At 36.3% G+C, this 24,059-nt stretch overlaps 1 protein-coding gene across 3 annotated transcripts in view; it reads left to right on the forward strand.

The window, feature by feature from the left end:
* The window catches only part of EIF2B3 (eukaryotic translation initiation factor 2B subunit gamma), a 105,180-nt gene that overhangs the window by 45,888 nt on the left and 35,233 nt on the right, over nucleotides 1–24,059 (forward strand). For all 3 annotated transcript variants that reach the window (XM_006200404.4, XM_072974555.1, XM_072974554.1), the window contains exon 6: nucleotides 21,718–21,807. In XM_006200404.4, the coding sequence (XP_006200466.1) occupies nucleotides 21,718–21,807 (90 nt within the window). The remainder of the gene's footprint in view (nucleotides 1–21,717; nucleotides 21,808–24,059) is intronic.

A 24,059-nucleotide genomic window follows, 5' to 3' on the forward strand; every position in this document is an offset into this window, starting at 1 on the left:
ACAAAATAAAACCACCCAGTGGATGGGAAAGAGGGAATGAAAACTAGATTATACTGTGTGAAATTGACAAAAGTATGTGAATGTTTTCCCATGAGATAGAATGGAAGCTTTTCTTCACCACACAAACTTAGCTTTTCCTTATGTCTTTTCCTGCCAAGGTAGAGTCAAATCCTGTATAAGAGTGGGGCAAAACAGCTGTGGGGAGAACAGAGAATAGGACTATCTTTCTGACAGTGTTATAGAACTTCCTATTTTTAAATTATGGTAAACACAAAGCACAAAATTTACCACCTTAATTAAGTGTATAACTTTGTAGTATATTCATATTGCTGTGAAACTGATCTCCAGAACCTTTTATCTTGCAAACCTGAAGCTCTTTATTCATTGCACAACAACTTTCCTTTATCTCCTCTCCCCAGCCCCTGGCAATCACCGTTTGATTTCTGTTTCTCTGAATTTGACTACTTTAAGTACCACTTATAAGTAAAATCATACAGGATTTATCTTTTTGTTACTGGCTTATTTCACTTAGTGTAATGTCCTCAGGGTTTATCCACATTGTAGCATGTGTCAGAATTTCCTTCCTTTTTAAGGCTGCATACTATTCCATTGCATGTATATACCACATTTTGTTTATCTGTTCACCTGTCAATGGACATTTGGGTTGCTTCTACCTCTTGACTATTGTGAATAATGCTGCAGTGAACATGGGTGTGCAAATACCCCTTCGAGGTCCTGCTTTGAATTCTGGATATATACCTGGCTGTGGGATTGCTGGATTATTTGATAGTTCCTATTTTTCATTTTTTGAGTAACCTCCATACTATTTTCCATTTTATGATCCCACCAACAGTGCATAAGGGTTCTAATTTCTCCACATCCTAACCAACACTTGTTTTTTGTTTTTTGGGTTTTTTTTGATAGTAGTCATCCAATGGCTACACATAGGCAACCTACTCACATTTTCTTCAGACAGCATTTTATTGACTGCTTGCTCAGCTTGGACTTCAGAAACCACTATACTCAGAGTTTTACTACCTGATGCCAATACATAGGAATGCTTAGTAAATGTTTGGAGCTGGATGAGATGAATGTGAGAGGAATAAATTGGGAAATTAAAAAAAAATTTTTTGGGGGGGGTAGAGGGTGGGAAGGGATAGACTGGGATTTCAAAATTGTAGAATAGATAAACAAGATTACACTGTATAGCACAGGGAAATATACACAAAATGTTATGATAAATCACAGAGAAAAAAATGTGACAATGAGTGTGTATATGTCCATGAATGACTGAAAAATTGTGCTGAACACTGGAATTTGACACAACACTGTAAAATGATTATGAATCAATAAAAAATGTAAAAAAAAATTTTTTTTTTTGCTATCCAGCTCAACAGAGGTAGGAGACATATTTAATATTTTAATGAAAGTGAAATTAAACTCTAGTATCAGTTGGCCCAATTACTTACCCCTGTGGATAAGAGTTCTGTATAAGAGCCTTGGTTGTCTCATCTGTAAAAATGGGTTTAATAATAATAGGGCTGTTGTGGGGAATAAATGTATGTAAAACATTTAGCACAATGCCTGTTACACAGTGAGTGACCAAAACATAGTAGACACCACCTATAAATAAACAATTCTTGAAAAACACATGCGTAGTATAACTTCTGGATTAAAATGCCTGGTTCTGATTGCATCACAGAACTTCCTACTAGTTTCTACTTAAATGTGAAAAATTAATTTAAAAAACTGGTAGAAACTTCAACAGCAGCAAAATAGGATAATTAAACGTATTAAAATTTAAAAATTGGTGACAAGGAAAGAAACAAGATTCTGGTAAGGAATAGAAGGGAATAAAGTTAGGCTCCCAACTCCACCCTATCACCACTCTCCAGAAGCCATATTGATGTGTTAATGAAATCCTGCAAATTCTCACTAATAGCTCCAAATCTGGAAAGAAGCAAACTGAGTACATATCTGTGCATTTACCTTCTGTCTGAGAAGCAGTGGGAACAACTGCTGGGGAATAAATGATGAAACAGGGAAAATGATTAACGAGGTTGACTCTAACAGAAACAAAACATCTAAGCCTAAACAAAGAATAGGTGAAATCAAATGAATAATATGAAACTGGAGACAGTCCTTTCATAGAATGGTGTATACCTCATATGTATGTGGAATGAGACAAGAATACTTAACAGAATCTCAGGAAAGAGAAATAATTGAACAAAGACTCTACAGTACCTTTGTGTGTTCCCTATACCCTTTCCATCCCTCCCACTTACATCATTCACTGAAGCCATAGAATACAAAATAACCAGCACTCACATGGTAGCCAGTCTTAGATATAGGAGGATGAGAGATAAGAATTCATCCGTATTATATCAAAATAAGTAAAACGAGTGTGAGGAAGACCACAAGAATCAGTGTGTAGCTATGCAAACATACAGCAAAAATGAAAGCAAAGAAAAATGCCCCACCAAAAGACAAAAACCTATCCTCTGAAAAACATAACTCAATGAATAGAAAGAATTTCCTTGCAAATATACAATTCTACAAGTGCAAAACAACTAAATAGAATGTAAATGTAATAAATAAGAGTTCAATGATGAGATGATAAAACAACAAAATGAGATAAAAGAAGATACAGAACTAAGAAAATAAATTGAGGACCAAATAACTTAATTATATAATTAACTAAAAAACAGCAAAGAATAGAATTGACACCACTGAAAATCAAATTATATATATGGATGAAAGTTTTAAGATATTCAATAACTTTTTTGAAAACAAAATGATTGAAATTAGAATCTAACAGAAATAAAAGACAAAGATGATTCAATATACAGAGAACTGAGCAGGTGACTGAAAGATGCACTCAAAAATATAAGGACTTCTTGGTAAAGTAATTTAATTTAAATATTTTAATATAAATATATAAGGACTGGGTAAATATGTAAATACTCACTAAAGTAACAGTAAAGGAATTTTAGAAAGCTGTAAATCCAGAAGGCTAAAGAAAATAGCAACGACAAAAATTGGGAAACAGAAAAGCAGGACAGTTTAGCATACCTGAGAAAGCTGAATGCTAAGCCAGAAGTGGGGAAGCTGAGATGCAAACTGATTTGCACTACAAAGCTCTCAAAAGAGTTAAGATTCAACAGTCCCAAGTACATGTAGTAGTGAGGGTAAAAACAGGATTACTTGAAAGTTTGTCCAAAAGTAGATCCTCAGATTTCCTCTCCTAAATGTCACAACTCTAGCATGAGACCGGAGAGTTATTCTCAGAAAAGGATAAATAGAGGATCTCTCAGTTGGGGCACCAGGCATAGATGAGGTTGGAGATACTATGCAGAAAGTGAGGATTAAGTGAATGTACGTTCTGAGGTCCTCAGCTTTCTTCTTCCACTTGGCTCCTAAATACTAGCAGCCAGGCTTGCACCTGTCAAGCAAAGACATTAGAAGACTTTTCTCTGTGGGAGCAGAGTCCAAGAGGATAAACCAAAGAAAGATACTGTCATCGGGAGTTCCCAACAGATAACCCACTTCTCGGATCAACCTACATTAAATTTTAGAGTTGACGAAGCCAACTACATATTCAGTGCTCCCAACCAGATATTTACTGTGCCAATCTTAAAATCTGGGCCAAAAAAATGCAAGGATTACCAGATCTAGAGGTCAGAACAAATTAATGGGGTGGGGTGGGGGGAACAATAGATCAACTTGAAGGAAACAAATTATGCAGAAAGAAGAAAAATTCAAAAAAGATAACATTTGTTAATATTTGAGCAGCTGAGTGCCACTATTCTAGGAGCTAGAGATACAGCAGTGAACAAAATACACTAAAATCCTTCCCCTCATTGAGAAATGAGAGAATATTGTATTCATGAACTTAAAAGCAGGATGCTATACTTAAAAAGGAACATTTAGAGAACATGTACTGATACTAAGGTGAAAAATTTAATAGAAAAGTCGGGAAATTTTCTTTGAAAAATTTTTCACAAAGCAGAATAAAACAACAAATTGATGGAAAATAGAGAAATGATAAGAATATTAAAGGGACAGCCAAAAAGGTCCAATATTTGAATATTAGGAGTTCCAGAAAGAAAAAACAGAAAATGAAGGAGGAAGAAATCATGAATGAAATGATACAAAAAAATTTTCTCCAAGTGTAAGAAGCTGGGTTTCTAGACTGAAAGGAAACAGTGTCCAGCAAAATGCATGAAAAAAAAAATAAACATGTAAAGTTGTCCTTGTGAAATGTTATAACTCTGATGACAAAGAGAAAATCCTACAAGCTTCCAGAGAGGAGAGGGATATCATCTATAAAAGAATTAAAATAGCTTTCAGTTTCTTAACAGCAACACTAGAAACTCTAAAAAAGTGGAAGAATGCTTTCAAAATTCTTAAATCTATATCTAGTCAAACTAACAAATATGGGAGTAGAGTAAGAACCTTTCAGGATGCTTTCCATGCATCTATTTCAGAAAGTTGCAAGAGTGTATGTAACACCAAAACCCTGGCATAAGCTAAGAAAAAGACATAGGATGTAGGAAAAAGGATCCCTAGCATAATGATGAAGGGAGATATCAGGATAAGACCTGTGTACTCAGGATGGATGGCAACCAGACCAGATTAGAATAGGTCAGAAAGCTTTAAGAAAAATTTCTTCAAGATGTTCATATTTCTTCTGATGGATATGGTAAAATACTTGTGTGTCAACATTTTGAGAGGAGTTCTGAGCACCTGGTGGTTAGTTTTGGGTTAAATTATTGGTAAGTATCTAGACAACTAAGAAATAAGACAATTAAGTAATGCCAACCTCCAAAGCACACCCCCAAAAAAGTGCCAAGGCAAACAACAAAAATGTTCAGGAAAAAAAATCATTAGTTGCTAATGGCTCAGGTGTAACTAATGTTATATATGCATAATAAGGTAATCACCGACTCTTGCCAAAATTATGATATAATTTCGTTGGAATAATGAGAGGGAAGGTTAGTGTATTGGAGACATGAGAGAAGAAAAGAGAGATAAACTTCCTCTTTCGTAGTTAATAGCTAATACCTAAGGCTGGAGTCATAATAACTTAAACATTGATTATTGAGCTAACTAAAATAATAAAACAATTATATTGGAAAGGTAGAAGATACAAGAAGTACGGGTATATGTGGTGGGGGCAGGACTGATGATGAAAGAAAGCTAAATCCTCGTCTTACATAGTGGGAAGTCAGCAGATAATATCTGAATTGGAAAACCTAGAAATATCAATATTAGAATGTTGTTAGAAATTTGAATAGAAATATTAAATGGATGCACTGAAAGAATTGAAAGAAGGTGTTTCTGGGGAACAGAAAATGGGGAAGAAAGGGAATGGAAGACTGAAATTCTTCATTTCTCCAATTTAAAAATTATTAAAAACAAGAAAGATATGTACCCCCTTGGAGACTAAGAAGCCTAAGGATCCAGAGTGAGGAGGATTAAGGGTAGTGTTATTTCTAAAGATACATTCCAATGAATGAAGACATTTCTGTATTTTACTCTTGCTTTGGGGACATGACCTTTCTTGGTTTAGTAGCCATGGCATATATGCCTGCTGGACAGTATTCCAGCTGGGGAGTCTTTGCTTTTGTTGGATGAAGCCAGGTTACCTAGAACGCTTTCTACAGTGGACATAGCTAATGGCTTTTGTTGAATTGTTTATTTCTTCTTACTCAATTGCAAACACAAACCTAACTGAACTCCTAACCTTTCTATTCTGTTTAGTTTTTGTGGTAGTTTTAAAGATATATTTATAAATCCTTTGAACAACTCTTCTGAAGAAAACTCCCCTAGAGTGTAAGCTGGACTTGTTTTACTGAATAGAATATGGCAGAAGTGATGAATGTCACTTCCAAAATTTAAGTTATAAAAAGACTGCAGCTTCTGTCTTTGGTGCCCACTCATGCTCTCTTGCTCTGTCTTTAATCACTTACTGTGGGGAAATCAGATGCTGTGTCATGACACAGCTCTAGGAAAATGGCTAGCTGCCATATCATGAGGATGTTCAGGTAGAAACCCATGTGATGAGGAGCTGAGCACTGCCAACAACCATATAAGTGAGCTTGGAAGCAGATATTCTGAGACCTGTCAACAGGCATGTTGAAAGCAGATTGTTCTCCAGTAGAGCCTTGAGATGACTATAGTCCTGGCCAACAGCTTGACTGCAACTGCATGAGAGAACCTGAGTCAGAACCACCAAGCTCAATCACTCCTCAATTCCAGAAACTGACTAATAAATGTTTGTTATTTTAAGCCTCTGAGTTTGAGGCAATTTATTATACAACTATAGATGACCAATAAAATCCTAAATATCTAAGCTTTGAATTAAGAGTTTCTTAGAAACAATGAAGTTGAAAGACATGTGGGGGCTGGGGATAGGATGTGCTCATATAGCACAGTTCCTTATCTTTCAGCCTTAAGTTGCTCCTCACATATCCTTGAAAGAAGGGAAAGTCAGGTAGCTCCATGTGGGATGCATCCTGCCTCAGCTGGATGCCTTTGCTAAGATCTTGGACAAACCACTGGCTCCATCGAAAACATAAAGACAATGGACACTCATCCTATGGTGTTGCTAAACTTTGAGGCTTTTGTGTTTAAATATTGTCAACAAATAGTCCCAATTTTTCTATCTTGTGTTCCTAGAGAGTGGGGGAGGCCTGGGTTAGAATAAATTCCTGCGGAAAAGAACTACCTCTTGGCCCATGGTATCCATTGCTGTAGTGCCATATAATAGACATAGAGATACGCTACCTAGGTCCCCCTTTAAGGAAGGACTCGTTACTTAGCTACAGGGAGTGTAGTCAGCAGACAGCCTCTATCTGTCATTAGCTTCAGGATCAGTCTTATCTATAAAGAACCACATTGGCTGAAGTCATGCCCTTGCTGGGGCAATCTGAATCCCATGATTGAATGAGGAGGGCATATAAAGGCTCGGCCATTTTGACAGGCAATACTTGCTTCAGAACTCTCTGCTGGATTGGCCAACATTTTGTAGAACTGGCACCTCCGTTAGTTTTTCCCCCGCCCAATCTTGCTTCCTCCCTTCCTTACTCAAGTGTTGATCCCTAATAAACATCTTGCATCCCACATTCTGCTTCAGCATCGCTTCTAGAAAATCCAGTCTTCAACACACAGTGACATAGTTTTCCCTGTGGTTTGCCACTGCCTGGTAAAGCAAGTTTTCTCACTCTTGGAGTAATCATTCTTTCAGTTGTAGAATTAAACTGCCTGAGTAATTAAGCTGTTTTGTTTCTCTAAAAGCAAACCTGTTGCATTGGCCTCTGCATGTATAAAAACCATGATGAATGTTATCTAATAATATTTGTGCCTCTTAAAACTCCCAATTGAACATGTATCAAAACCCATATATCTATTCAGTCAGTCTTTCCAGCCTCACACTCCTATAAGCGTTGATTTCTTGTCTGTCCTTTTTACAAGACCAATAGTTCTCAACCCTAGGGAGCATATTTTAAAATGCTGGTGTCTGAGACCCACCCCTAGAGGTTATTATTTAAATGGTCTGGCATAGTATGGGTTTTGTGTTTTTTTTAAGTTCCTTGGGTGATTCTAATGTGCAATGTTGAAAACCACTGTACTGGTCACTGTTCAATTTACCAGAGTTTGTGGCCCAGTTGTGCTACTCTATTAATATTTGATAAAGAGACAGTCATTTTTTTTAATTGAGTTATAGTCAGTTTACAATGTTGTGTCAATTTCCAGTGTAGAGAACAATTTTTCAGTTATACATGAACATACTTATATTTGTTGTCATATTCTTTTTTGCTGTGAGCTACCACAAGATCTTGTATATATTTCCCTGTGCTATACAGTATAATTTTGTTTATCTATTCTACATATGCCTGTCAGTATCTATAAATTTTGAACTCCCGGTCTGTCCTTTCCCACCCATCTCCCCACTGGCAACCACAAGTTTGTATTCTATGTCTATGAGTGTGTTTCTGTTTTGTATTTATGTTCTTTTGTTTGTTGGTTGGTTTTTTAGATTCCACATATGAGCAATCTCATATGGTATTTTTCTTTCTCTTTCTGGCTTCACTTAGAATGACATTCTCCGGGGACATCCATGTTGCTGCAAGTGGCGTTATGTTGTCGTTTTTTATGGATGAATAGTATTCCATTGTATAAATATACCAAAACTTCTTTATCCAGTCATCTGTTGATGGACATTTAGGCTGTTTTCATGTCTTGGGTATTATAAATAGTGCTGCTATGAACATTGGGGTGCAGGTGTCTTTTTGAAGTAGGGTTCCTTCTGGATATATGCCCAGGAGTGGGATTCCTGGGTCATATGGTAAGTCTATTCCTAGTCTTTTGAGGAATCTCCATACTGTTTTTCACAGTGGCTACACCAAACTGCATTCCCGCCAGCAGTGTAGGAAGGTTCCCTTTTCTCCACAGACTCTCCAGCATTTGTCTTTTGTGGACTTTTGAATTATGGCCATTCTGGCTGATGTGAGGTGATACCTTGTAGTTTTGATTTGCATTTCTCTGATAATTAGTGATATTGAGCATTTTTTCATGTGCCTATTGATCATTTATATGTCTTCCTTGGAGAATTGCTTGTTTAGGTCTTCTGCCCATTTTTGGATTGGGTTGTTTGTTTTTTTCTTAGTAAGTCATATGAGCTGCTTATATATTCTGGAGATCAAGCCTTTGTCGGTTTCATCTTTTGCAAAAATTTTCTCCCATTCTGTATGTTGTCGTTTTGTTTTGCTTATGGTTTCCTTTGCTGTGCAGAAGCTTGTAAGTTTCATTAGGTCTCATTTGTTTATTCTTGCTTTTATTTCTATTGCTTGGGTAGACTGCCCTAGGAGAACATTTTTGAGAAGTATGTGAGATAATGTTTTGCCTATGTTTTCTTCTAGGAGGTTTATTGTATCTTGTCTTATGTTTAAGTCTTTGATCCATTTTGAGTTTATTTTTGTATATGGTGTAAGGAAGTGTTCTAGCTTCATTGACTTACATGCTGCTGTCCAGTTTTCCCAACACCATTTGCTGAAGAGACTCTTTATTCCATTGTATATTCTTGCCTCCTTTGTCAAAGATTAGTTGACCAAAAGTTTGTGGGTTCATTTTTGGGCTCTCTATTCTGTTCCATTGGTCCATATGTCTGTTTTTGTACCAGTATAGTGCTGTTTTGATGACTGTAGCTCTACAGTATTGTCTGAAGTCTGGGAGAGTTATTCCTCCAGCCTCTTTTTCTTCGGTAATGGTTTGGCAATTCTAGGTCTTTTGTGGTTCCATATAAATTTTATTATGATTTGTTCTAGTTCTGTGAAATATGTCCTGGATAATTTGATAGGGATCACATTAAATCTGTAGATTGCCTTGGGCAGTATGATCATTTTAACAATATTGATTCTTCCAATCCAGGAGCATGGGATATCTTTCCATTTTTTTAAGTCTTCTTTAATTTCCTTAATCAATGTTTTATAGTTCTTTATGTATAAGTCTTTCACCTCCTTGGTTAGACTTATTCCTAGGTATTTTATTACTTTGGGTGCTATTTTAAAGGGGATTGTTTCTTTATTTTTTCCTGTTGATTCATCATTAGTGTAAAAAAATGCAACTGATTTTTGTACGTTAATCTTGTAACCTGCTACCTGGCTGAATTCTTCGATTAGTTCTAGTAATTTTTGTGTGGCCCTTTTAGGGTTTTCTATATATAGTATCGTGTCATCTGCATATAGTGACACTTTTACCTCTTCTTTTCCAGTGTGGATCCCTTTTATTTCTCTCTCTTGCCTGATTGCTGTGGCTAGGACTTCCAAGACTATGTTGAATAGTAGAGGAAGTGGACATCTTTGAGGTGCCCTTATCCTGACTATCACAGTCTTCTTGTATCTGTCATATGAATACATACCATCATTTATTTAACCATATCCAGTATTTTGGGCATTTGGATCATTTCTAAATACCTGGCACTAGATTTTTTAAGTTAGGTTTATTGGGCCATCATTTATATACAGTAAGCTTTACTCTTTGTAGTATACAGTTCTGTGTATTTGAGAAAAGTAGGTACAAATACCTCATATGTCTGTGGTTCCTGGGATGGTGTCCTCTCATGCTAGTTCACACTCAATCTTTAGAAATGTGTTAAGAATTTAAACTGAATTCTTACTCGATTGTATGACAGCCCTGTCTTCCTTCCCTGCTGAGCCATACATATGTGAGCTGGTGTTGATAGTCTCATATCTCCTTGGAGGCTCTTGTCTTTCCTTAGATTTCTGACTACTTGGTTGCCCTGTGATAAGCTCAAGAGAAGTTATGGTTTTATAGATTATTTAGTTTGTTGTTGTTGTTAAGATGAGAGCAACTCTTTCCAGCTTTTTAAATCTTAGATGGAGGACAGAAGTCCCAGCATTTGATTTTCCTTTCCTTTCCTTTCCTTTCCTATCCTTTCCTTTCCTTTCCTTTCCTTTCCTTTCCTTTCCTTTCCTTTCCTTTCCTTTCCTTTCCTTTCCTTTCCTTCCTTCCTTCCTTCCTTCCTTCCTTCCTTCCTTCCTTCCTTCCTTTCTTTCTTTCTTTCTTTCTTTCTTTCTTTCTTTCTTTCTATAACAGTTTTATTGAGATATAATTCACAAAACATACAGTTCACCCATTTAAAGCGTACAATTCCATGGTTTTTAATATATTCACCAGGTTGTGTACCCATTACCACAATAAATTTTTAAAGCATTTTTGCTACCCACAAAAGAAACCTGGTACCCATTAAGTCACTACCTATTTCTACCCAGTCCTCCCCTCCTACCCTAGGCAACCACTAATCTACTTTCTGTCTATATATATTTGCCAATTCTGAACATTTCACAGAAATGCAACCATACAATATGTGTCTTTTTGTGATTTGCTCCTTTCACTTAGCCTAATATTTTGAAGGTTCATCTACGTTGGAGCTTACATCGATACTACTCAGCCATAAAAAAGAATAAAACAATGCCATGTGCAGCAACATGGATGGACCTGGAGATTGTCATTCTAAGGGAAGTCAGAGCAAGAAAAATACCCTATGATATCACTTATATGTAGAATTTTTTAAAAGGACACAAATGAACTTACCTACAAAACAGACTCACAGACATAGAGAATAAACTTATGGTTACCAGCAGGTAAAGGAGGTGGGAAGGGATAAATTGGGAATTCAAAATTTGCACCTCTTAGAGAGTGATGGAAATGTTAGCTATCTTGATTGTGGTAGTGGTTTCATTGGTGTATGCATCTATCAAAATTCATCAAATTGTACGTCTGAAATATGTGTAGTTTACTGTACAGGAATCATCCCACAATAAAGGTGTTAAAAATACTTCATTCCTTCTTATTATTGAATAATATTTTATTGTATGGATATATCACATATGAGTTATCCATTATTTATCAGTTGATGTTGGCACTTGATTTTAAATATCTTTTATTCTACCAATGAATCGTTTGAGATTTCATTATCCAGAATTTTGAAGGATCCCCCAAAGAGCATAAAGCATACTTATTTCCTCAGACAACTTCTATGCATGTTAAAGAGACATGACCAACTCTGTGGTGAGAAATAGTAGATGCCCACCATTTACTTGTTAGATTGAACTAGAAAATACTATGTACATATTTCAGACTTTTAAAAATCATAGCTCGTGGACTTCTTAAAAATCATAGTTCTCACAATAAGTGAGCAAATTTGTTTGTTACCAAATCTGGGTAGATGGTTGATTTGGGAGATAGTAATAATTCAGTGGACTCATTTAATTTCACATTGACTTTTAATATTGTTACTGGAATTTGGGGCTGCAAGCAAGCTCTAAGTCCTCAAGAGAAGTGTTCATAAATTCAGATCATATTTATTTTCCTGATAAACTCTGGAAAAGATACTGAGTTTTTATATTTCTGGTGTAGGACTGTAAGGTCAACTGCCATTTCATATCAAAAGGATATTTCCTGTATTCTTGCAGTTTAGTCTCAGTGCTGTCAACACATAGCTCTTTCCCAAGTATGAAGTCAAGCATCAGAGATACTAGGGTTCTCGTCTTTCACTTAGGTGGTCATGTCTATCAGAGAGAGCCTGCTTTTCGTAGGACATCAGGAAAGGATGATGGTGGTGGTGATGGTGATGGTGGTGATGATGATGATAGCAACTATGGTTTTTGAAATTTTGTGCCAGGCATTGTGTTAAATGCTTTTTTACAGTAACCCTATGAAATAAGTACTATTATATGACATTTTACAGATGAGGAAATGAATGAGGATTAGTTAGAAATAAGAAATCTCAGTAAATATTTGTTGAATGAATGAGTGGGAAATCACCTAGTGACCAGCTATGATTAAGGGTCTGTAATCTAGGGCTTTGGTACTCTGTGATGAATGTTTGGATATAGAACAAGGATAGGCAGACTTTTTCTATAAGGGCAGTTAGTAAATGTTTTAGATTTTGCAGGTCATATTGTCTCTGTTGCATTTATTCAGCTCTGCTGTTATAGCACAAAAGCATCCATAGGTATGTAACAGTTGAGTTGGCTGTATTCCAATAAAACTTTATCCACACAAATAGGCAGCAGGGCCATTTAACTGGCAAACTGTAGTTTACCAGCCCGAATAGAGTTCTTTTTTTCTCTCTCTATATAAAGAGTATATGATGGGGCCTTGTTAACACAGCTTGTTTCTTACAACAGTCAGGATATAGCTGACTGGATCTGGAATTCTTTCTGTGAAGAAAGAAGTAAGGGGTTTGTAAAAAAACAGATTTTTTTTTTCTAAATCTATTTATCAAAATCAAATTTTAGGAAACAGAGGGAGGTTTCTGTATATTTTAGAAGAGCTTACCATAAGATGTAATTAAATGATATCTCTTAATGTATTGAAAATATGATCTTATTTGTAGATATTTTAGAATCATAGACTGTCACAGTTAGAGATCATATAGTCCAGTTCCTGTGTTTCAGATAATGATGCTGAAAGCCAGAGAAAGAAGGACTTGTTCCATATCATTTATCTGATTAGAGTCAGAGCTGGGCCTTTTGCATTAGTTTATGCTTTCTACTTTTCAGGAACACACTGTTCAACTGGCAAATGTTTATTGAGTTTCCTCCTCTTGTTAAACAGCTGTTTTAGTAAAAAGGCAGGAGACCATCTCAAAGAGTTCATTAGCCTTAGTGGAAGGTAAGATTTTACATATAAAGGTTAACAAACAATAGCAAATAATATTAGATACTGAACAATTACATCCAACAGTGTGCTAAGAATTCAAAGGAAGTATCAATCCCTAGGGGCTGAGGTGGTCAGAAAAATGTAATAGAATAATTTGGATGAAGGATGGATTTGGATCAGATATGGAAAGGAACATGGGAAACTGAATCCTGTGTGGGCAGAATGCAAGAGTAAAGATGTGGAGGCAGGGTATGCAAGACTTGCTTAGGAACAGTTTGGCCCAAATGGAAGATCCCTATTGGAGAGCACTAGGAGATAAGACTGGGAGGTTAAGTTGGTACAAAAACAGAAGACCTTGAATTCTGGAGAATTATTAGAGACATTTTGAGGAAAGAAATAATGCTTTCAGTTCTGGATTCTGGAAAGGTAATCTGATAGCAGTATGCAGGATAGATCTAAAGTATAAGACCTGAAAAGTTTTGCAACGTTTGCATTGCTAAATTCCCAAAATTCCAAAGAGTAAAGAGATTATGTCCTCTGGAATGCAGAAAGAACTACTTGTGGTCATCTATTGTTATGTAAAGCAACCTGATTCATTTATGCTTCTTTCAAGCCCTGATGTTTATGCCACATTAGAGTTGGCAAGTTTGGACATTAAGTTCCTAGAAGCCAAAATCATATGTTTCTGTAGTTATAACTGGAGGGTGGATATTGTCTCCTTTCTCTTTAGCCTCTCTGGGAACTAGTTTATTGCTCCATACAGTGAACTCTTTAGTATATGCCTTAGTCCCAGTGGTCCCTGCCAAAGAGAGCAAGGTTTGGGCATGAAAGGAGCAAAGAAGATGGACATAACCAAGAGATAAGGTGAAAATGAAGAGCAGATGGAGGATATTTTTCCATTATACCTGTTGAGCTCAGGGCCTTGGGTAAATGCTGGGACCATTAACGCTAGATCTTCTACCAGTTTCCTAAGGCTAGGTTGTACATTTGGTTGCCGGCAAACTTTTTCTTTCCATTCCATTTTTCTGACTTGTAGTCTACACCCCAGTGATTCAGGATCTTTGGTGTGTAGTTGTAATATGGCAGCTGGCTGGATAAATGAGCAATAAAAATGTTCACCCCATTCCTATGACCCTATTTCTATGGCTCCTCCTGGCCTCAGTGAGATGGTGGAAAAGTTAATTAGATTCAGATTTTCAAGCACTTTTTGAATATGAGAATACAATACTTCCCATCTTTCTTTTCAAACTGAATTTTCAAAGATGAGGGCTAGTTCCTACTGGGCAAACACCAAAGTTATCTTGGAAAAGGCATTTGTGTATATAAGAGAGTCAGAAACCTCTTGTTTTAAAGTTTTCTTTTATATATGTCATTGTAGAAGTAAAGGACAATGATGGTGGAATGTACATCCCATCTGTTTTCTCCCTTTCCGAGAAAGGATGCAATGTTTGCTTGATTGCAAAGTGAGTGTGTTCTGTTTTGTCAGGCATATTTGGTCCTTGAAGATGAGATAGTGTGAGACACTTGGAGTAGAAGTCCTGCTAAGCTGTGGTCAGGTACAGAGAATTCTCCCTCTGTCATCAGGCAATACTGGTAACTTTACTCCAATGGACCCAAATTCTTACTACCTTGGTGGATTTGGAGAAAGCACACTTTTTCCACTTGTCGAATTGTTGCATTACTGACATGGAGCGGCATTATATGTAGTGGAAAAGAATGTTCTGGTAGAAAGAGCATGATACTAGAAATTCAAGTCCAGAGAATTTAGAATTTAGCCTTGAGGCAAAAGCTATATGACCTTGAGCAAATCACTTTGCTTCTCTAAGCGACAGTTTACCCTGCTGAAATTATTAGTTGTTCTTTAAAGATCTTCCCTCCAGCTCTAAAATTTCTGTTTTACTTCTGAAAGACATGTGTTTTTAATAATTCATAAGTAAAGGTATTTATGCCAAATATTTAATAAGAAAATCATGTAGCTTTTCTCCAGTGTTACGTTGTTTTCTTTTGAATACTAGTCAAAATTTTTTACTGGAAGGATAATGAAAATTTTAAAACAAGTTTCTAAAGGATATGTTTTAAAATGGAATAAAATGTTCACATGTTCACCTTGGAAAGTTTAGACATTTATATGTGAGAAGACAAGAACTTAAGTCAAAGCCTCAAAAATCATGTCTGGGTTTCTATTTCTGGGACTATAGATGATGGGAAATGGGTCTACACTCTTCATTATTTTCCCGATGGTATGGAAAGTCTTGAAATATGTACTGTTTATATAAATTAGTATTCCCCATTGCCAGTAACCAGCTATGATCCCTAAAGTACTTCTCTAATTTGCAATTTTGGGGAGAGAGGTGTGCAGTCAGGATTAAGGACCTTTCCCAAGGTATCTTGTCCAGTATAGGCACTAAGACTTTTACTCCTCTGTACTTTTAACTCTCACTTCTATAAAGTGATATAGAGTAATTTGTAAGAGAACCCCCCTGTCAGTATGCTTAAGGCTTTTCTTTTGGACTGGCTACAGACTTCAGAGAAAAATCTTCCAATCTCCTTCCTAGGTGGGTAAAAGCTGTGCTGCCAGTTCCTATCATTTCAGGGCTTCTGCAGTACAAGTGAGGTCACTTCTCAGCTTTCCTTATGGCTGGTTTAGGATTCAGCTTTCTTAGGTATGCTAAATCTGTTACCACTGTCCTTCTTTCCAGCTTCCAAAATTTTGTTACTGTCCTCTCCCAATCTTTGTCCTTTGGGGTTATGCCTTCAAAAACAAAAAACCCTTCACTGTCACTTTAATGAGCTTTCAAAAGGGATAGGATTTAATGCCTGTGTTTAATCGGCCATCTTTACCTGTCTCCTGTTTACTTCATTTCAGCCTCATTGTATCTTAGTCGCTTACCATCCTTTCCTCCCATCCATCCTCCCTCTGTCTTTCTCTTTTTCCTCTTTCCCTCCCTCATTTCCTTCTTCATCCAGTCTAGACCCTATGGTATATTACTGTAGGCATTTCCATCCATATCCTCAACTCATTGTTCTTTTGCTGTAACTGACCTCCTAACCCTCAGTTTTGGATTACTCTAACATCTACTTTGTCTACTCCTATATCTGTTATATTAAAGTCTTCGGGAGGACTATTATGCAGTGTTGTAAACTGGCATCACTATAGATAACATTCCCCCAGTACAGTCCCATATTCAACACTCCATCGTATAGCTATGGAGAGTTACTTTTACTTCTCTGACTTATGCATTTCTTTTTATGCCTCTGTCCTTTTTCTCTCTTCATTCCTGCCACTCATTTAACCAAAGTTACCTTTCTCTCCCTAGCTAAATATCTGCTCTTCTTTCAAGATTCAGCTCAAATATCACTTCTCTTTGAAGCTTTTTCTGACCCTCTTTTCACTAGACAGAATTGACCCTTCTTCCTCTGTGCTCTTCTATATACTATACAAATTTCTTGATAACATCTATAACTCTTTATTGCTCTGGACTATAAGTTACATGAGGATGACAATTGTATTTTATTTGTCTTTTAACCCTAGGATCTAGTACATGGCCTAACACAAGTAGAAACCCAATAAATGTGTTGGAAGAGAACATGAATGGAGCCAGAGTGTCATCTTGTATTTGAATGTACTCTGGCATAGAGTTTTTATGAACAGAGCCAAGTAAGACCTTCCACATTTTGGAGTATGCTGAATTTGAGGTGCTTTTAAGACATCTGGGTAAAGAAGGAAGTTATACAAATATATATACTTGGAGCTCAGAGGATAGGACTATGCCTGAGATGAAAATTTATAATCATATAGAAGATGACTAAAGATATGGACATGGATAAAATCACCCAGGAAGAGAGCATAGAATGAGGAGAAAAGGAGGTTAGAAACAGGCTTAGGCCAGCTCAAGGATCATGAGCTTCCAAAGGAAACTGAGAGCAGAGAGAGAAAGAGAAAAGGAAACCCAGGAGAACATAATGTCACATAAGCCAGAGGAAGAAAGTAGTAGTAGTGTTGAATATGGCTGTGAGGTTAGGTAAGATGATAATTTTTAAATAATCACTGTATTTCACTAAAATGGAAGTCATTAATGACTTTATTGAAGTGGGTAGAATGGAAAATGTTAAATGGTGATGGCATATTGACTATTCTTTTGAGAAATTTGGCTGTTAAGGATAGGAGAGGGACAGAACTGAAGGGGAAAGAAGGAAGGTTTTGGAAAAGGATGTTTTAATTTGGGGATTCATTGGTTGAAGTTATGTGAGATTTTATTTGGGGGATAGAAATGTTCTATAACTGGATTGTGGTGATAGTTGTATACCTCTGTGAATTTTCTAAAAATCATTCAATTGTACACCTTAGACAGGTGAATTTTATGGCATATATTTATACATCAATAAAGCTGTTTAAAAAAAAGAAAAGAAAGACACTCCGACAAAGCAACCAGCCAAATTTAGAACATGGAGTGTTTTACAAGACAGGGGACCCACTCTCTCTAATTATAATAATGGTTTGTCGTGGGGATAAGGAAGGGGACCTTTTTTTTAATGAAATTGCTAAATACATTGTGAGGCTTTGACTGAATCTTGATTCAGACAGATTAACTGTAAAAAGACAAATCTGAATTTGAATTGGTTATTAGATGACATTATGAAGTTGCTGATAATTTTATTAGGTATAGTAGTGACATAGTGATTATATTTCACAGTCCTTATCAGTTAGAAATTCATACTAAACATACTAGAATATTTATAGTAAACTGATATTATGTTTAAAATACTATGTTAGTATTTGCTAATAGGAATTGCTTTAAAATACTATATTAGTTTGCTAAGGTTGTCATATCAAAGCACCACAAACTGGGTGGCCTAGAACAACAGAAGTTTATTGTCTTACAGTTCTCGAGACTAGAAGTCTGAAATCAAGGTACTGACAGGGTTGGTTCCTTCTGTGGTCTATGAGGTATAATCTGTCTCTCTCTGCTGGCTTCTAATAACCTCAGGCATTCTTGTCTTATAGATGGCATTCTGGCATTCTCCCCATGTCTTCATATTGTCTTCCCTCTTTGCAAGTCTGTCTCTGTATTCAAATTTCCCCTTTATAAGGATACAGTCATTGGATTTGGCCTCCTGATTGACTTCATCTTAACTTGATCATTTACAGCCATCCTATTTCCAAATAAGGTCATATTCACAGGTACTGGGGGCTAGGACTTCATCATCTTTTGAGGGGACACAATTCAACTCATAATAAATGCTAAAGCAAAAAAGTTTTAAAGGATTAAAAAATGTTGATAATTGTTGAAATTATCTGATGGGTACATGGGAATTTATTATGTTTTTCTCTTATTTTGTATATATTTGAAATTTTCCATAATAAAAATTTAAGAAATGTGTGTGAAGGCAGAGATTTAAATTGATATTCATATGCTCATATTCATAGCAACATTATTCATAATAGCCTAAATGTGGAAGCTTAAGTGCCCATAGGCAGATGAATAGATAAAGAAAACACATACAATGGAATATTATTCAGAGTTTAAAAGGATGAAAATTTTGACACACACTACAGCATGGATGAACCGTAAAGACATTATGCTGAGTGAACTAAGCCAGTCTCAAAAAGGACAAATTTTATATGATTTTTCTTATATGAGGTGCCCAGAGTAGTCAGAATCATAAAGACATAAAGTAGAATGGTGGTTGCCAGGGGCTAGGGAGAAGAAGGAAATGAGGAGTTAGTGTTTAATGGGTACAGAGTTTCAACTGGGGAAGATGAAAAGGTGCTGGAGATGGATGTTGGTGATATTTGCACTACAGTGTGAATGTGCTTAATGCCACAGAACTATACACTTGAAAATGGTTAAAACGGTAAATTATGCAGACCATCTAAGGACTTTCATGAAGATATTTTAAAAGTCATTGACCTTTGTGGAAGTAAATGCTTATCCTTGCATCTTTCCCAGCTTTTATTTCATGTATATGTTCCTCATTTATTCTAAAATAATTATTAATGATTGTTATAATTATTTCACCTTTTGGTTTTGCTTCTTGCTTTAAAAACTGGTATTCCTGCTTTTAAGATCATCAAAAGAGGCTTTACTTCCCTCAAAATTTTAAACATTACAAACTTAAATTCTGAAATATACAACTTACTATTTTAAAAATAGGTCTGTAAAAATAATCTTGATGGCTTATATTGTCCTAAATTTCTTAGACTTTTGTATTTTTGTCCATTATTTGTTTTACTTTCCTAAGATCTTTTCTTCTCCACATGCCTTTTCTTTTTTATAATAGATTTTTTAGAAACATTTTTAAAATTCTTTCTTTAGACTAAGAGAAGAAACCTGTGGGAGCTTTTCAAAGATCTTATAGACTTTGAAGATTAAAATTTTTATACCCTTCTCTGAGCTTTCATCATTGAAAGAATTCCCAAAAGTTTTTTACATATTTTTTTATTGCAGTGAACTTTTCCTATGGTTGGAAAATTGTTTTCAATTATTTTTAAAACATAAAAATTATAACTATTTCTAGATGCCTTATCATTTCAATTTACTGATTTCTTACTGTATTTTATACAAATCCAAAACATCTTCCTGGCCCAGAGCAATCAACCAGTTACCCAGATTTTACTGAGATTTTTTTGGTTTTACTTGTTTATTTTATTTTAAAATATCAATTCTTATTTCTAATATCATTTAGAAACAATAAAATGGGAGAAAAGAGAAGTCAATAACCTTTTTGATAATTTAAAAGGCATTAATCTCCTCCCAAAATTTACAATCAGTATAAATTTAATCTGAAAGAAAAAACCATCTCTGAATTGCCTATCTCTGTTCCTTCATTGTTTTCAAAATTTGTAGCTAAATCTCTAGCCTTGAATATACCAGCTAAATTTTTGGAACTTTTTTTTTAATGGAAGAATTTTTTTGTTTTACCTACTTTATGGGATGAGAGTAAAAAGCTGAAAAAATATTTATAAACTATAAAATGCTGCATGAATGTTAGTGCCATATGTGCTAAGGGTTGATAAAAGTTTAGAAGATGATTATTTAAACTTTTAAGTTATTCCTTTCCTGGCTGTATAATACAAGTTGACTTAAAACTTAGCTGTAAAAATGTGAGGTAATACATGAGGTAGTTGTGAGGATGAAATAACGTTAAGTAGAGTATGCTGAATGATTCAAGGAATTTGTAAACCAAGGGCCTGAACAGGAGAGTACAACTTTCCAAATTGGTTAAATCTAGGAGAGAATTATCAGGGAGGGACTTCAGATAAAACCCGGGCACCACAAGGTAAGTAACAACATTCATGTAAAATCTGTTCCTGAAGAATTTCTCAGAACCCAAGAATCTCAGAGTTAGAACTAGGATATACTTTCTACTTTTTTCTTTATCCTCATTGTATACATTAATTGGCTCGTGAGGGTGTGTGTGTGTGTGTGTGTTTGTGTGGTGGATGTGAGATCCGAAGTCTGACTCCTCTCTTGCTATTTTGGAAACATTTTGTTCCCCTTCTCCCAAAAGAGTGAAAGTACCTTAATCTATTTAATAAACTACTTCTAGGGTATTTAGATCCCATGAGAGTAATTTTCCTTAAAATTATATAGTCAAAGCAAAGAAACACAGAGTAGAAGAAAGAGGACAACCAGGCAGCTGTGATTGGAATTGACATTTTTCTACCCTACTTCTTCCCTCCTCCCTCAGCAGTTTTTATTAAATACATTGACCCTGAACATTATAAGCATGGCATTTAAGGCTGAAACCAAAGACGGCAAACTAAAATAGATAGCAACTAGGCAAATGCCTTAATTTGACCTAGTTTATTCATCTGTCTATTCAACAACTATCTGTTAAACATTTATTCTGTGTGAGATACAATGCTAAGGCTAAGACTGTAAAAATAAATCTCTGCCCTCAGGAAACTTCTGGTCTAGTGAGAGAGAGCACAAGTAAGTAGACTGTTACCTCCCTGTATGATAAGTTATCTGGTAGAGGGGGGCACCAAGTGTTATGGGAACACAAACTTGGGTTGTCAGAGGAGGCTTCCTGGAGGAAGTATATCTAGGGAAGTTCTGATAAATAAGAGTAGGGAGTTAGGAAGTACTCATAGAATTTTATTTCATCTTCTATGAAAATGGAGTAATACATGCCAAATACTGGAGGGAAGCATGGCTAAAGTATGGTAAGCAGGAAGTGGGGCAGTTGGAGTAGAAGCAGGAAAATGTTAGTTATAAGAATTGTGGGTAGGAGTTTGTGGTAGAATAGAAGAAGCTGACTTGTCGGTGACTTGATGGCTCACCAATTTTGGTGTAGTATCTTTGGAAGCCTAAAGACCTCATGAAGTGTGAGATAGGGCTTCTCTAAAGAGAAGACCTTTTCTATGGTAAAGTCAGAGCTGATACCCACCTTCTCGTTCTCCCCAGGGTGGTTGTAGGCCCCATGGTTCTGACCTTTATACACTTTCTAATGCCTGCTACCTAATAATAGGGTAGAACTCATGTTAATTGATTGTGACCCTCTTCTCTCTCTTTTTTCCAGGCACCCTAGAATACATTTCCACACAGGCCTTGTGGATGCCCATCTCTACTGCTTGAAAAAATACGTTGTGGACTTCCTAATGGAAAATAAGTAAGAAGGAAAGAGATAGACTCAAACCCACAGTGTTTAAGCTACCCTATGACTTAGCTAACAGTTTTAAACCTTGACAATGTTAGATAATCAGTTGACATAAATAACACAGTTTGTTATAGAAATGAAATCATGTTATCAGCATACTGTTACTTGGTCTATGCCAAAGTCTCCTGCTTATACTTTAGGGGCCTGTGCTATGATAAACCAAGCAAATTATTTTTGTAAAACTAATAGTAGTTTATGAAGCTTCTTTCTGCATAGTTTCAGGCTCTTCTTACTTCATTCCACAAGGGTGAGCTCCCCAGCTCTAGTGCTATTTGCCTCCAAGCACATGTCCTTTGTCTAAGCAGTTATCCTACGGATGGGCCCTCTTAGCAAAGGGTCAGACACTTACCAAGAGGAGGAAAGAAAGAAGAGCAAGTTGCCCTCCAATTTTAGAAAAGAAGTCTTCATAGACTTTAACTGAGTGAAATTTCATGAATGCAAAGAAACAAAATTTGATATTTTCTCAGATGTTGCTTTGAGAACAGAACTATGGGCCTTAGATCTGGCAGATCACAGTACATGGGTTTCCAGAGAGAAAACTTAGTTTTGTGGTTGATTTCAAGGATTTTTTTTTTACTTATTATTTTTTATTCTTTAATCAAGGATTTTTGATAGGAAATGCGACTAGAGTCCTCAGAGGAAAAGGTAGGCAAAGATTTAGTAATTGCATGGTTAAGAAGAGGAGCGGCTAGTCTTCCTTGATGGCTGCTGGGTAAGTTCCTGCCTTGCATAGTACTGGTAGACTGGAAGGCAAGCAGGCTGGTACCATAGCAGCAAGTTCCCTCAGACCATCTGGGGAAGGAATTCTGTGAACCTGAGTTTAAGTGTTAAGCATGCCCTTGACTGATGGACTTGGATATATACAGGAATATTCAGGAGAAAGAGAATTTTTCCTCTGTACCCAGCATGATATTTCTTGCAGCATCCTAACCCTCACCAATCTACATTACCTGCTAAACCTCTACAGAAAGGCCTATACAGAGTCAATGGTGAAACAAGCCATTTGAACTCCTGGAAAGCTTTCCCAGGGATTGTTGTTTCCCTGTTTTCTCTCGCCAGGACACTTTTGTCCTGCTTCCCTCTGACTCACTGTTCTTTCATTCGATCAGATATTTATTAAGCGCGTGCTATGAGGCAGGCGTCGCGCTAGATTAATTATAGAATCAGTAATAAGCAGACACGGGCCCTCATGGAACCTACAGCCTTAGTGCCATGGTGGATTGTAGACACTATGCTTTTTAAACAGCAAGGAAATTTGCTACCTAGATTAGAGTGATCCAGGACTCATTTTCCAGTTACCAGTCTGGGCTATCCATATTCTAAAAATGAAGTTAACACTTCACCATTAAAGGGTTTATGTTTTATTCCCAAATGGATATGAGCCCTGTGAAATAGGTCCTGACCGTGATATGCTGAGAGGGGATACAGTAATAGTAGAGATCATGATTTTTTTTAAAAAGCTATTTCCTATGGAAAATTTCACACAGATACAAAAGGAGAAAAGGTGATGTAGTGAGCTCCCATGTATCCATCATACAGCTTCAACAGTTATCAGTTTACGGCCAGTCTCTTATATTTGCTGCCATCAATCTTCCCACTGTCACATCAGATTATTTTAAAGCAGGTCATTATTATATAACTTCATCTGTAATTATTTCAGTTGTAACTATAAATATTTCAGTACATATCCCTAAAACATAAACAAATACCTCAGTACCATTATCATACTTGAAAAAAAAGCAAAACCCAACACTTCCTTAATACTACCAAATGGGATTATAGCTTTTGGTGTTTGGATATGCAGGCATTTTTGCAACAAAGCTAACCTCATCCTGGCTGCTACAGCTCCTTTTTAGCTCATTTGGCCACCAGTAGCAGTTCCCACACCTGGCAAGTGTTGTGCAGTGGTTATGTGCCTTGAGGATAAGCCTAAATGGGGTGGTGATTTTGTGGCTCCCAGCCAGAAGCTCTGCCAAATGGAACTTTCCCAGAGCTTGCTGCAGTAGAAAAGGATACTGAGCCTCACCTCAAACTACCTCCCCATCTCAAGGTCTGTTAAAGACACACTTACTTCTTTCTTCCCCCATCTACCCTCTACCTCTCAGAAATGTTCAGCTTAAAGGCATTATATTGAAAATTGATAAATTTCAGTACAGTATTAGGAAATTAAGAAGGCACAGCAGGACAAATTAAAATGATACTCG

The sequence above is a fragment of the Vicugna pacos genome, chromosome 13, assembly GCF_048564905.1.
Source record: "Vicugna pacos chromosome 13, VicPac4, whole genome shotgun sequence".
NCBI lineage: Eukaryota > Metazoa > Chordata > Mammalia > Artiodactyla > Camelidae > Vicugna > Vicugna pacos.